At 42.7% G+C, this 14,019-nt stretch overlaps 1 protein-coding gene across 1 annotated transcript in view; it reads right to left on the reverse strand.

The window, feature by feature from the left end:
* Positions 1–7,730: 7,730 nt before the first annotated feature.
* Positions 7,731–14,019, reverse strand: part of SEL1L2 (sel-1 suppressor of lin-12-like 2 (C. elegans)) — a 103,166-nt gene continuing 96,877 nt past the window's right edge. The window contains exons 17-18 of the mRNA XM_005860574.2: positions 8,068–8,196; positions 7,731–7,922 (exon numbers count right to left, since the gene is read on the reverse strand). Coding sequence (XP_005860636.2) covers positions 7,803–7,922; positions 8,068–8,196 — 249 coding nt within the window. The 3' untranslated portion in view covers positions 7,731–7,802. The remainder of the gene's footprint in view (positions 7,923–8,067; positions 8,197–14,019) is intronic.

Here is a 14,019-nt window from a genome sequence, read left to right on the forward strand (position 1 = left end):
TTTGCGGCGCCCCCCCCCCCCCCCCCCCCCCCCCCCCGTGACCCAAGCTCCCAGCCTCTCCTTTTTATTTTTTTTTTTCAGCGCCTCTTTGAGCGGAGGCCAGGCCGGGATGGAAGCAGGTATCTGGGATTTATTTATCTTCTATAATTGAAACTTTGTAGCCTTAAACGGAGCCCAGGGTGGGCCAGGGCAGGTGGGAAGCTTAGCTTCCTCTATTGCCGGGGGCAACCCAAGCCTCCTGCTCGCTCCAGCTCCGTGGCCGCCTCCATCTTAGTTGGGTTAATTTTTATACTCGCTCCTGATTGGCTGGTGGGCATGGCCTGTGGGTGTAGCAGAGTGGTGGAGTGATGGTTAATTAGCATCTTTCTCTTTTATTAGTGTAGATTGGTTGAATGGCCGACCGGTCAACTGGACACTTAGTATATTAGGCTTTTATTATATAGGATGGGTGACAGTAGTAAAATTAAGTTAATGTCTGCTTGAAATATTAAGCTTTAATTGGAACCTTCAGGAAATTAATTTTTCTGAGCTTATCTTTAAAAAAATTTTTTTTAAATTTGTATTGATTTCAGAGAGGAAGGGAGAGAGCAAGAGAGAAACATCAATGATGAGAGAGAATCATTAATCTGCTTTCTGCATGCCCCCTACTGGGGATTGAGCCCACACTGGCTGACTTTAGTACCATTTTTATCCACTAGGTGGAATTGGTATGGCCTGTATTGTACAGTTTTTATATTCAGTATGTATCCCTTAAGTAAGGAGGGATAAAAGTATTTTACCATGGATTGGCTTCTGTATAAGGAATCTAATTGGAAAGAAATGAATACTAATTGATAACTGGGGAAAAGAAGGATACTTGGTGTAGTGTTTATTATTTCTTCACTAGAGGCTCGGTACATGGATTCCTGCACTGGTGGGGGGCGTGGCCTGTGGGGATCAGTCTGCTGTGGGAGCGCTGCTCATCCTGGTCAGCCAAGCGGCACTCCCACTATAGGAGCACACTGACCACCAGGGGGCAGCTCCTAAATTGAGTGTCTGCTCCCTTGTGGTCAGTGCATGTCATAGCAACTGGTAGACCAGTGGTTCTGGTTGTTCTGCCGTTCGGTCACTGGGCTTTTATATATGGATAAATTATTTTAGCCTCTCTTGCCGAAGAAGAGATGTTACGAACTTTTGGGAGGTGGGGTTGTTTTATTATTGTTTCATTAATAATATGAGGTTTACCTTCAGAAAACTTACAATAAATGGATCTGCCCTTCCAGAAAATGATATACTTGAAATCTCTGTCTGGCTTCCTGACAGATTTTTATCTTGTTGATTTAAAATATTAATTTGAAAATAATGGAAGGTATATTGAGCCCTGATAAGTTGTTAACAGATAAGGAAAGAATGTTTCTGGTGTCTATGGTGGTTCTAAAATCTATTCACAAATTTTTTGACATGGTTCTCTCTAAAAGGTGGAGCCCCAATAAATTCAATAAAAAGGAAAAAAGCAAATAAACTATTTCAAACATAAAAATAAATTAATTAAAAGGTGGAGCTTCCGTGCCCTCCTTTTGAGTATGGGTTGAATTTAGTGACACCCTTCCAACAAATAGAATATGGAAGTGGAAGTGTGTCACTTCTGTTAATAAGAGGCATTGCTGCCTCCTTGCTCTGTCTGGGGTTGCTCATTGGGAAAGCCAGCTGCCATTCTGAGAGGGCACTTGGGCAGCACCGTGGGGCGTACCTAGGGGTGAGGACTGCCATGCTGTGGGATGAGCCATCTTGGACGCCGACCTTCCAACCCTGGTCTGTCAGGTGACTGATCCCTGCTGACACCTTAATGGCAACCTCAGGAGAGACCCTGAGCCAGAACCCCCAGATAAGCCTCCCAAATTTCTGATTCACAGAAACTGAGATAAGAAATGTTTGTATTTAAGCTGCTATGTTTGGAGTAATTTGTTATCACAGCAATAGATAACTAATTTGCTCTCTTTGGGAACAATTGGGTGCCTAGCATATATGAAGTTGGTACTTCAAGTATAGAACATAGCTTGCTTATTTGAAATTATGTAAAGCCAACATAACTACTATATTACACTTGTTTTCAGGGAATACTGGCCCTGAGATTCTCTTACCTTGAGGTTTGAGTCCATGGTATCTCAAAATAGAACCTCCCAAGGCATATTTAGTAAGCCTCAAATTTCACTTCCTAGGAATATTAGGATCAATTTTCTGGAAGCCTGATGGGACTTATCCAAAATGAAACCAGAGAATTTGAGAACATTCTGACCTTGAAAATTCAATGAGCTAAGCAACTGCATGGTTTCCTCAGTCACTTCCCTCTGCCTTAGCTTTGGGTGGCTGACTGCTGGTTATCAGGATGGACCGTTGACACTGCACTTGTTACCAGACTCTCAGGTGTGCATGATGCAGTGGAAATGGGCTTTTGGCCCGGCTGGCATGGCTCAGTGGTTGAGTGTCAACTGTGGAAATGGGCTTTTGGCCCGGCTGGCAAGGCTCAGTGGTTCAGTGTCAACCTATGAACCAGGAGGTCACGATTCTCAGGAAACATGCTTGGGTTATAGGCTCAATCCCAAGTGTGGGGCGTGCAGGAGGCAGTCGATCAATGATTCTTATCATTGATGTTTCCATTTCTATATCTCTCTCCCTCTCACTTTCTCTCTGAAATAAAAAAAAAATTTTTTAAAGAGGGGCTTTTTAAAAGCCAGAGTTGATCCTGTCTTGCTAGCCATGGATGACACAAGACAAAGGTAAACAGCCTTCACTTTCAAAGTACAAATGTAGTCTGTTCAATCTCCAGACACCTTGTACAAGAATCTCCCAGGACATGGTTCCTGGTGTGTCAGAGCCAGCCCTGCAAACAAATAATCGGGAACAGCTCCAATCTAAACTGTGCTTATGCTTAGACTGAGAATAGGAGATTGGGGAGGAAGTTTCCACAGGATCTGCCAGCACTTGCCAAAATAAACACTGGAGATAGAGGGCAGCACAGGGACTGGGAGTCAGGTGGTCTGGGTTTAGTCCTGGCCCTGCTGGTGCCCAAGGCTGAGTCTGACTCCATCTTTCTGGCCTCAGGGTTTTCATCTAAAATTACAGGTTTGGTGCTCAGTCTCAAAGGAGACTACAGGCCTGCCTTCCAAGTCCCTAAGGGGCTTTTTCAAACAAAACGTTCCCACCTTCCCATTTTGGTTAATAATCATGGCCTTTGGGAGGGAGTCCCTGTCACTGAGGGAAGCATGGGACACCCCTCTATCATGTTACGGTGTGAGCCGTTGGGCCGGATGATCTCGGCAGCGTTCAGTCTGATCCGAGGACTTGGGTCCTGGAATGGAAGGGACAGGGTTCCTTTCCCATCTTTACGTTTTCTCAGACTCCATGTTGACGTTTTGGGGACTTCTTTCCCCTTCAGAGTTCACTTGAATTTCATCTGAGGAGAAGGTTTGAGGTGAACACTGATGAGCCTTGGGTTCCCTAGTCCACAAAAGTGGTACAGCATGCATTACTGCTGTAGGTATATGGGCCTTAGTGAAGGGCTCTAGAACCTAAAATATGCAGTGTAAACTGCCTTCTACATTTTCCATGGAAGATGACATTTTCTCCTAGGAACCAAGCATTTAGCATTTGGTACGCGTCCCTGAATTTTGCTGAAAGCTCCCAGTTATTCTTCTGGGTGATGAGAGTCTGACTGTAAGTCCCACCTGAAAAGGAAATGCTCAGGCTTCCGGTGGCTGGAGGACCAAGTGGAGAAATAGGAAAGTCCTTTGGAAAGTCCTTTGGGATCTCTAAACAAGTTGTCTGCATCATTTCTCGAGAAGCCAGCTGTGCACTCATTGTTCTCAGAGGCAGCTTACTTAACCTCTCCTAAGGTGTCATCACAGCTCCCTCTAAGGTGGCTAACAGTACCATAATCCCCATTTTTCATGAGGAAACAGGCCTAGAGAGGTAAGTTCTCCAAGGTCACATAAATAAATGGCAGCCAGCAAGTGACTTCAGTCCTGTATGTGACAAAGCCAGTGCAATTAACAAATTCATTACGGTGCCTTCTTCTAGAGGCCAAAGCCTTCTATGAAGTACCAGTCTTTCCCTCTGTGTTCTCCCTCCTGCCACAACCTTTATGTGTGGGAGTCAGGTGATTCCATCCATGGTCTCCCACACACACTCAGCCATGTGCTTGAATGTGTCCTTGTGCAGCTGTCCGCCCTCCCAAGTCTTTGTCTCTTTTGCACTAAGCTCAGGCATTCTCTAAGTCCAGCTCAAGTTCACCTGCTTTCTTGTCCCAGACCATCTTGAACTTTTTAGTTCCCCCTCCTGTAGCATTTTTACCCTCTGTGTTCTCCCTCCTGCCACAACCTTTGTGTATGGGAGCCAGACAGGTGACTCCATCCACGGTCTCTCACACACACTCAGCCCTGTGCTTGAATGTGTCCTTGTGCAGCTGCCCGCCCTCCCAAGTCTTTGTCTCTTTTGCGCTAAGCTCAGGCATTCTCTAAGTCCAGCTCAAGTTCACCTGCTTTCTTGTCCCAGACCATCTTGAACTTTTTAGTTCCCCCTCCTGTAGCATTTTTTTTACATCGTTTCCTGTCCATGAGTTCTTCCTCTTCAGCTAAATGATTGGCACTCATGTTGTGAATCTGCCAGAGGAATCTATATTTTATGGCATCTTCCAGAACTAATGACCAGCAAGCTATCAGGAAGCACCTTGCAAGATCTTGAATCAGTCCTGGGAATCATTAGCTCTACACAATGCTAGGCATTGCAGAGATATTGAATAATTTGAACAGTTTCAGGAAAACCTACATTCAGTTACAGGATCCACACACCTGCAAAGTTGTTTATGAACTTTGTCAAGGCAGTTCAGTGCAGTGGTCAACAAAATGGACTCTGAACCAGTTGTCCTGGCTGTGTGGTCTTGGGAAAGTTACTTGACCCAGTTTCAACGTCTTCTGTAAAAGAGGGATGATGATGCAGTATCCTCCCAGGAAGGCAGTTGTAAAGAACAAATGAGTTAATACATTTAGTTAGAACAGTGCCTGGCACATAATAAGTATGATATGTCAGCTGTTATTATTCCGAGAGAATGAATCTTAAAGAGGCTTTCAAGAATTAGGTACTGCTGTTGTGATGCTAGCTTACCATTTGTCCTATGTAAAAGTTGCTCTTTCTCACACGAGAAGATTGATTAGTAAACAGATACTGCTTTTAAAAGGAATAAATCACAAGACCTGAGATAGCTGTTTTACCTCTATGCCAAAATCCAAATAGCTCTCAAATGTAAGAGATTTGTTCTAATGCTCTTAGGTGAAGATTGAATGCTCCTTTTGTAAAAGGCACTTTATCTTTACCTAGACTTTTTTTGATGAATGAAATACAACTTAAGATAACTCATCCTATGCAAATTGACCAAACGGTGGAACGACTGGTGGCTATGACGTGCACTGACCACCAGGGGGCAGATACTGAACACAGGAGCTGCCCCTGGTGGTCAGTGCGCTCCCATAGGGGGAGCGCCACTCAGCCAGAAGCCGGGCTTACAGCTGACAAGCACAGTGGTGGGAGCCTCTCCTGCCTCTGCAGCAGCGCTAAGGAGCAGTGAGCCAAGTAGCAAGGAGCAGTGAGCAGGTGGCTGTAAGGAGCGAGGTGTCCCAGACTGCGAGAGGGATGTCCGACTGCTGGCTTAGGCCTGCCAGGGATAGGGCTTAAGCCGGCAGGTGGACATCCCCAGAGGGGTCATGAATTGCAAGAGGGGGCAGGCTGGGATGAGGGACCTCCCCCAGTGCACGAATTTTGTGCTCCGGGCCTCTAGTGATGTTATAAATATCCAAATGGCCCTTGGCAGAAGTAAGGTTCCTCACCTCTGATTTAATTGCTGCCCTGACAGAGCTCACAGCTGGGATCACTAGAGACCACAGTGAAGTTGACATTGGGTATTTTCTTAGAACAAAAGTACTTTGAGACTCCTAGTGAAGGCACTGTGCCAAATAGGGTACTATGATCCTCAGGTAAATAGGGTGGGACCCTGCCTTCATTTCAATGGTGTTGGGTAACAGGCACTCAACTGTAGTTCAAGGTAGAACATGAGATACGCCAGAAAAGAGGTCTGACTGAAGGGCCTCGTGAGTTCAGAGGAGAGAGGTGACATGCAGTCTACGAGGTGGGATGGGGGTGCCCTTGGGAAAGGCTTCTTTCCTTTTTGCAATCATTCCACCAATTCACTGGGCACTACGAGGTCCCAGCCATGGTGCTAGGTGCTGGGGTGCTAGGGTGTAAGGATGAAAGAGCCTCAGCCATTCAGGGGCTTCCTCTTAAATGGAGCGAACAAATAATAATATAGGAGTTCTTCAAATCTAAGTGCTATTCATTTTGAGTGTATCCTAATTTTGGAAATGTTAAAATTTGTAAAGAAATTTTAGCATTAATGAATTAAGGTAGTGTAGAGAACCCAGAGTGCTTCCTGTGGACCTGACACTGTCCTAAGTGCTTACACGTAGCAATTCTTACTTAATAAAAAGCAAATTATATACAGTGACAAGTGGCTTGTACCGAGTAGGCTCTTGGGAAACATGGTGAATAAGTAAGTGAATAAATGAATGAATGAATACTAGGAGGATAAAACTTCTGCCCTTCACCCTTAGACCCTCTGGTGAAAAGAGTTCCTTATCTAAGAACTTAGATCTTTACAAATAAATGGTAATTTCAAAACTTTAGTGTTACAAGAAAACAGCCACTAAGAGAGAGGTCTCAGCAATGCTCTAAACCACTCATATTTTCAAAGGCCTTGCTCATATTTACTTGGAACAATGAGCTGAGACAGGAAACTTGAGTCACGTTGCCCTTGCTCCTATGTTTTAGTAGGAGCTGAGATTCAAGCCTGACCTTTGACATGAGTCATGGGCCTTTTGCATTCTCTTTGCCCACCCTGCCTCCAGCCCTGGGTTTCTGCTTTGCCTGTCAGGGGAGATAGACATCTGGATCCTTTAGCTTCTATCCCAGGAGGCTGGTCCCATCCAAAGGGAATTCCACCCAATTCCTGGGTGAGGAGTGTAAGCTGGCCCCTGGCACAGATGCCACAGGAGCTTTAGCTCGTTAGGTTTTTTTAAAAAAATATATTTTATTGATTTTTTACAGAGAGGAAAGGAGAGGGATAGAGAGTCAGAAACATCGATGAGAGAGAAACATCAATCAGCTGCCTCCTGCACACCCCCTACTGGGGATGTGCCCGCAACCAAGGTACATGCCCTTGACCGGAATCGAACCCGGGACCCTTCAGTCCACAGGCCGACGCTCTATCCATTGAGCCAAACCAGTTATGGCTTGTTAGGTTTTTGATGTGGTTCACAGGATCAACCCCACAAGAGGAAGGTTCTATGTGTAATTTTCCTATTTATCAGATCTGAGGGATCTGTGTTCCTGCCCTCCCAGGACTTGGCCTTCTCCCTACCTCAGTGTCTGCAGGAGCCAAGGCACCCGTTTGTTCTTTTGAAAGGTTGTTAGAATAGCATGAGAATTGGCTTGGCATTGGAGTCTTTATCCCTGACTCAGAACTAGATCACTAAGATGACAAGTCTGTAATGAAGCCGTAGGTGACTAGTCCCCAGTACCCCTCAAGTGGTCACCTCAACTAAGCAGGAAGTGAAATGATTTCTCAGAGGACAGGTCCCAAGCTTTGTCCATTTTCCATCACAGGCATTTGGGAAATCCGCGGCAGACTCTCGAGTTTGACAAGAAAATTCTTTATTTCGTGAGGACACCTTGGAGTGAACTGGCTCCCATGAGCAGGTTTTCCTAGAATCCAGATCCTATCCGTAGCGATTTCTAAGCAGGTAGATCAGCATAGCAACAATGAGGCCAATCGCAAATAAATCCCAGTATTGTCCAAGGGTATCATCCAATTTTATCCATCTCCATCTCATTGTAAACTGCTGGGAAAAGACATTTTGTTAGAAAGAAAAAAAATTCAAGCCTCCCACTCTCTTCAGGGGAATAGGTCCCTCCATTCCACCACCCAAGAGTTGCTCACTGGATTTTTTTCAGATATTTGGGACCTATTCGAGACAAACTCACATTAAAAAACAGGATATCTCGGAGCAAATGCATAGTCTCCAGTTTCACGAGAGCAAAGAAGACAGGCATATGAGCGTCGGGACTTGTTTGAGCAGCCATGTCATATAACCTCCTGGCCAAGTGAATGTCCTAGAAATAGAACAGCCCATACTCAGTAGTAAACAGCAGCCATTGTGTAAAATATTGTAATTTATCTTGGGTATGCAGCATGGCTCCCCCGAAGATGTTATGTCCTATTCCTTGGAACCTGTGAATATGTTACAGACCTTAAGATAGAGAGATCATGGTCTATCCAGATAACTCAATATTATTACCTGAGCTCTGAAGCACAGTTTTCTCAGGGCTGAGGGCAGGAGAGAAAGTCGGAGAGCTTAGCAGGAGAAGTCAGAAATTCTACACTTTCGAAGGACTCACGTGGAGGGCCCCAGGGAAGGAATAAGAAGGAATGCAAACAGCCAGCAAGGAGATGGGGTCTTTAGTCCTATAAGCACAGGAAACTGAATCTGGCCAACAACCTGAATGAACCAGGAGGTGGATGCTTCCCCAGAGCCCCAGTAAAGAGCACAGCCTACACAGAGGACCCTGTCAGCTCACCCACACTCCCGACCTACAGAGACTGTGTGTTGTAGTAAATGTGCGTTGCTTTCAGCTACTAAATTTGTGGTAATTTGTTACAGCAGCCATAGGAAACTAACACAATCTCCAAACACTTTCTTGGATACCCCTGGACCCGATATTAGGTATGATTCCTTTTAAAGGGGTAGGAGAACACTAGACACAGTACAATTCCCTAAAACAGATAACAATACAGATAATAAGCATTTAAAATTCCTAGTTTTCTTCATGTGCTTCTCAGAGCTGACGTTAACAGAATTTGTTTATTCAGTTGCCTGTCTCTTCGTCCTGAAGACAAGGACTTGGACTCCTGCTTACCTTTGAATTCCCAGTGCTGTATGACATGCTGAGTACATAGTAAAACTCTGGTAATACCAGTAGAATGAATGAATAAATTATTTTGTTTCTCAGGCTAGAATTGGATTCCTCAAAAGACATACTATATTTTCAGGGACTTTTTTTTCTTTTTTTACCATTAACTTCTGTGATGGCACATAAACATTAAAAAAAAAAAGTTTTCACCTGCTATGGCTTATTTTGGTTCGCTTTATTTTTGCTTTGTTTTCTAAAGCAATGTAGTGAAAAGGCTAAGCAGAGTTGCTTTTAAAGATTGAAGTTCTCTGGGACAGTCCCAGAGTTGTACTTTGCTGGGTGCCTGTGGATTGTTTTCAAAGGAAGGGGAAGAAGAGAGATTTTTCACAAATTGTGGCCGTTCAGTATCTCTTTGTTGTTCTTCTCCATCTCTCAGTACTTCATTACACACTTCAATAGTTATGAATTCTTGTGACCTGTGCTAAACCATTTCTAGGGCATGTCCTCTCTCAGCTATGTTCTGCTGGTCATTTCTTACATTTTCTCAAAGCTTTGTGGTCCAGTAAATTGATTTGTTGGAGAAAAAAAGAATACTCTTGCTTAAAATACTTAACATTCAGAAGACTGTTCTGAGCAAATCTTCCTGGCAATAGAGAAAATGGATGTCATAAAAAAACAACTACTTTAATTTGTGTCTCTAATCCCAACAAATCCAGTGGGTATTCATTTGAAAGCGCCCTGCAGATTAGAATGGCATGTCACCTGCCCCACAGATGAAAGGCATATTGACTTGAATCATTCAGGGGAAGGCAGCCTTTGCCAATATCTCAGGCACTCATTCTTATTTGAGGCAGGCAATAGTTATTAATTTGTTTCTTGAGGCACAATCATCACAATTCAGTCATTAGGTTTATACTAAAAATAGTGAGAAGTACCTTTAATGCCCAGGCAGCCTCACAATTTATAATGGGGTTGGAGTAGGATAGAAAAGTCTTTAAAATTCCCAAAGAAAGAAATTTTTGAACGCTTGTGGCTAACCAGGGTAACCCATATAAAAGAAATTTTATTACTAGACTCTAGAAAAGACTCCCTATTCTTTAGTCTATTTAATAAAAAATCCAAATAGCTCAAAAAATTTCTTCTGAATAGTGTTTTGATGATGACTAGAGTTCATTAAATAAGTCCATTGCTCTCCTATCCCACTCACACTTAAACTTTCTGTGGTACGTTTGAGTTTATTTCGCTTTAACTTCAGTGATTTAACAAATTCTGTAAAGCAATCACAGATTCTTTTTGAATCAACTTTTTCTAACTAAAATGTCAGGAGTGCCAATATTCACATGTTCAAATAGCTTCTTATAATTCAAAGACACAGAATTCTTCAGCAATAAAGGATCCGGTTTATGAAAAGTATTCAATTATATAATGAAGGCGCCCCAAAGTGCAACAGCATGGGTGGACCTGGAGATTACTATGCTAGTGAAATAAGCCAGTTAGAGAAAGACAAATATCACATGATCTCATTCATATGTAGAATCTAATGAATGAAATAAACTGATAAACAAAATGGGTGCAGAGGCATGGATGCATGGAGCAGAATGACAGATCTCAGTGAGAAGGAGGGTGGAGAGCACGGGAAGGGATTAACCAAAGAACATATATGCATGTATGCATTACCCATGGATACAGATAACAGTGTAGGGAAGGCCTGAGGTGGGGGCTGGATGGAGGGGGAAAAGGGGGAAAATGGAGAAACATCTGTAATATTGTCAACAATAAAAAATTTTTTTATATTGGAACAGGTAATTTTTGAATAATTTATTCTTTTCTTATAAATATAATATATGCTAATTGAAAGAAACTTTGACAATATAGAAGTGAGCAAGTTTTAAAAATCACCTACAATTTCACTGTACAGAGGTAAGTTCTGATAATATTTTATATATATCCCTCCAACATTCCAGCATTTATATCTATACTAGAGGCCCAGCGCATGAATTTGTGCACGGGTGGGGTCCGGCCGGCCCGGCCCCAGTTGGGGAAGATTGGGGCTGGGCCTGTTGGGAGGAGGATATGGTTGGAAGTTGGCCAGCCGCCTGCCACACACACACACCTGTTGTTTTAAAATTTAGGATAGAGTTCCTAGTCATTATCTTAAAATATATACATGATTTATTTCTTTTAAAAAGACTGTCATTTGTTTCTTATGCTCCATGTTACAAAAACATTTTAGAACTGGGCCTGACAGTACTGATTCCTCCACCTGAATCAATTTTTCCACCTTTAACATGCTTACGGCACTTGACTTGTGTGAGCACGCACTGGTGCCATTTTAGGCTTTCACTATAGCTAGGCACATGTCTCTTCCATAGTAGACTGGGATTTTTTTGAAGGCTCTCTTGTTCCTCTTGTACCCTCAGAACCAAATACAGTGCTTCCTGATATAAAACAATTACTGGATAAATATCTGAGGAATAAATAAAGAAAAAAAAGCAAGGCACAGTGCTATAGCAGTATGGAAGGTAGGTATCTTTTAAATCCGAGGTTTCATTGAAGGGCTCATGAGGGGATGATATTGGAACTATTCTTTGAAAAACTTAATGGTCTTCAATGGGAAAAACTGTGAGAGATCATTCCAGTAAATGGAGTGATGTGACCAAAGGTCAGGAGAGTTCAAGGTCTTTTGTGGGGGAAGGAAAAGTAGTCTAGAAGGTATATAGAGAAATAGTGGCATATCAAGCCATTATGATCAAGGTAGGGTAGGTCAGGGTAAGAAGTCTGGACTTCATTAGGCAATAGAAAGTCAATAAGATTTATTTTTTTGTTAGCTTGCTTATATTTTTCGTGTGTGTGTGTGTGTGTGTGTATGTATGTATGTGCATGTTTGGGGGGGGGCAGAGAAAAGTGGAGAAATAATGCTACCAAAGTTATTTTTTTATCAAGAATAACCTGATAGTATTTTGTTATATGAGTTATGTATGGATTAACTTAGGTAATGCTTATATCTGTAACAAATAACCCCCCAAATAGCAGCGGCTTAACATATTTAGCATTCCAAGTGGGTGCTCCTGTTTGGTGGGGAATTTCCTTCTTGTGATCATTGAGGAACCCAAGCTCCTCCTGCCGTGTTGTTCTGCCTGTCCCTAAAGCCTCTGGGTCTCTCTGTTCAGCCAGTGGAAGGGGAAGGAGACTAGGGAGAAGCTCCATCTACTTCTCAGCCACCTTAGACCAGAAGCGACACCTTCACCTTCACTCCCATTCCTTTGGATGTGACCGGAGCCTGGAGATGCAGCCTCTGACTAGGACACACACAGCAGCAGCGAGACCTCCCTGTGGATGGGCATTACAGGGAACTGGTGGACAGACCTATCTCTGCCACAGACTCAAAGGAAAATGCTAGAATGGGAGACTCCTGAGGAGCCTTTACAGAAGCCTGTGTGAGTAGAAATTCCAGCCTGAACCAGGATATGGGCAGGAATGGATGGGCACCAGGTTTTGTCCTAGGTTAAATTTCTGAAGTAATTCTGAATCAAGTATAAATTGAGTAAGAGTTTCATAACAACTTGTGAGATGAATATAGAATTATATATAGAATGTAGAATTTCTAAATTTAGAATTGGGAGGTCATCTCCCAACTTCTCCCAGGTAGTTATTTTTTGTTCTCAGAATAATGGTGTAGTCAGCTCTGGGCCACAGTTTAAGTAAAAAACTTATTGAGCTTAATCAGAAGTAGAGAAATTGAGGAGTGAGATGCTTCTCGGTGAGGCTATTAGGATAACTCTCCTACATCACCCTAATCCCAATATTCTTTCCTAAAAATAGATGAGAACCATGACCCATATTTTTCCACTGACTTACTTAGAGCTGATTTAGATTTCACCTTCTTCTCCCAGTGGGCTTAAATACAGAGTTTACGAAACCTGATTCCATACTACACCCTTTTTGATTCTCAGAGAAAGCCTAGTAATAATATTATACTCACCTTTCCCATGGGTTTGCACAAGGATTAACTAATAAAGAGGATTTCGAAGTGCCTTGCTGAACAAATGTGTAATCACTGGATGATTTAAGTGCTGTGAAAGCCTGTTCTAATTGTTGTTTTGCTTTCATTAACCATCCCTGGAACAAGCTCTGGGCTTTTAATTATCAGCATACTCATTTTGAGGATTAGAAAAGGTGGGATCTCCTTGTTAACCTGACTGTGAGATAACAAGATTCATAAACCTGGCACCTGAGTACAGTACTTGGTTATTATTTTCTAATTGCTAAACAGAGGGAATTAATAAAGACAAGGAGCAATGGCCCTCATTAACTAAATCTAAAATTTCCATATCCAGGCCTGAGGTTGAGCACACCTGTGCATGTGTACGCCTGTGTGTGTGTGTGTGTGTGTGTTTACGTGTAGAGACTTTCTGTAGAAAAATGTCTGTGAATGAGACTGATCAAAGTGCCCTGTGATAAAACAGAAACCCTGACAGAAAAAGAACAGAAACTCAGAGAGAAACTTTAGAGTTTTTTCTAAATGTATGAAATGTATGTTTCGACAATTGTTATTTAACATTGTGAAGCGAGTGCCTAGGGGAGCCATCAGCAGTGACTCCAAGGAGGAAAATCCTCTGACACAGCTCGAGGTGGGGTGTGGGTAGGAGAGTTCATTTGAATTTAATCTATGGGGTGGGGGTCACTTTTATCTTTTATACAAACTACATTCCTCTCACCATGATGGTTGTTTTCCATGGGGAATGATGAAGTAAAGCTTTAATCTTTCTGTAGCTGCTTGGGGCAGGACAGGTATCACTATTCTGTTTTGCAGATGTGGTGACAGAGGGGAACTGGGAGTGGCTCAATAACAGCCAAAGAATCATCTAATACAGCTATACAACCCAATCCCAATACCTCTCACTTCCCATAAACCAGTGGTTGGCAAACTCATTAGTCAACAGAGCCAAATATCAACAGTACAACGATTGAAATTTCTTTTGAGAGCCAAATTTTTTAAACTTAAACTATATAGGTAGGTACATT

The sequence above is a fragment of the Myotis brandtii genome, unplaced genomic scaffold, assembly GCF_000412655.1.
Source record: "Myotis brandtii unplaced genomic scaffold, ASM41265v1 scaffold137, whole genome shotgun sequence".
In the NCBI taxonomy this organism is placed as follows: domain Eukaryota; kingdom Metazoa; phylum Chordata; class Mammalia; order Chiroptera; family Vespertilionidae; genus Myotis; species Myotis brandtii.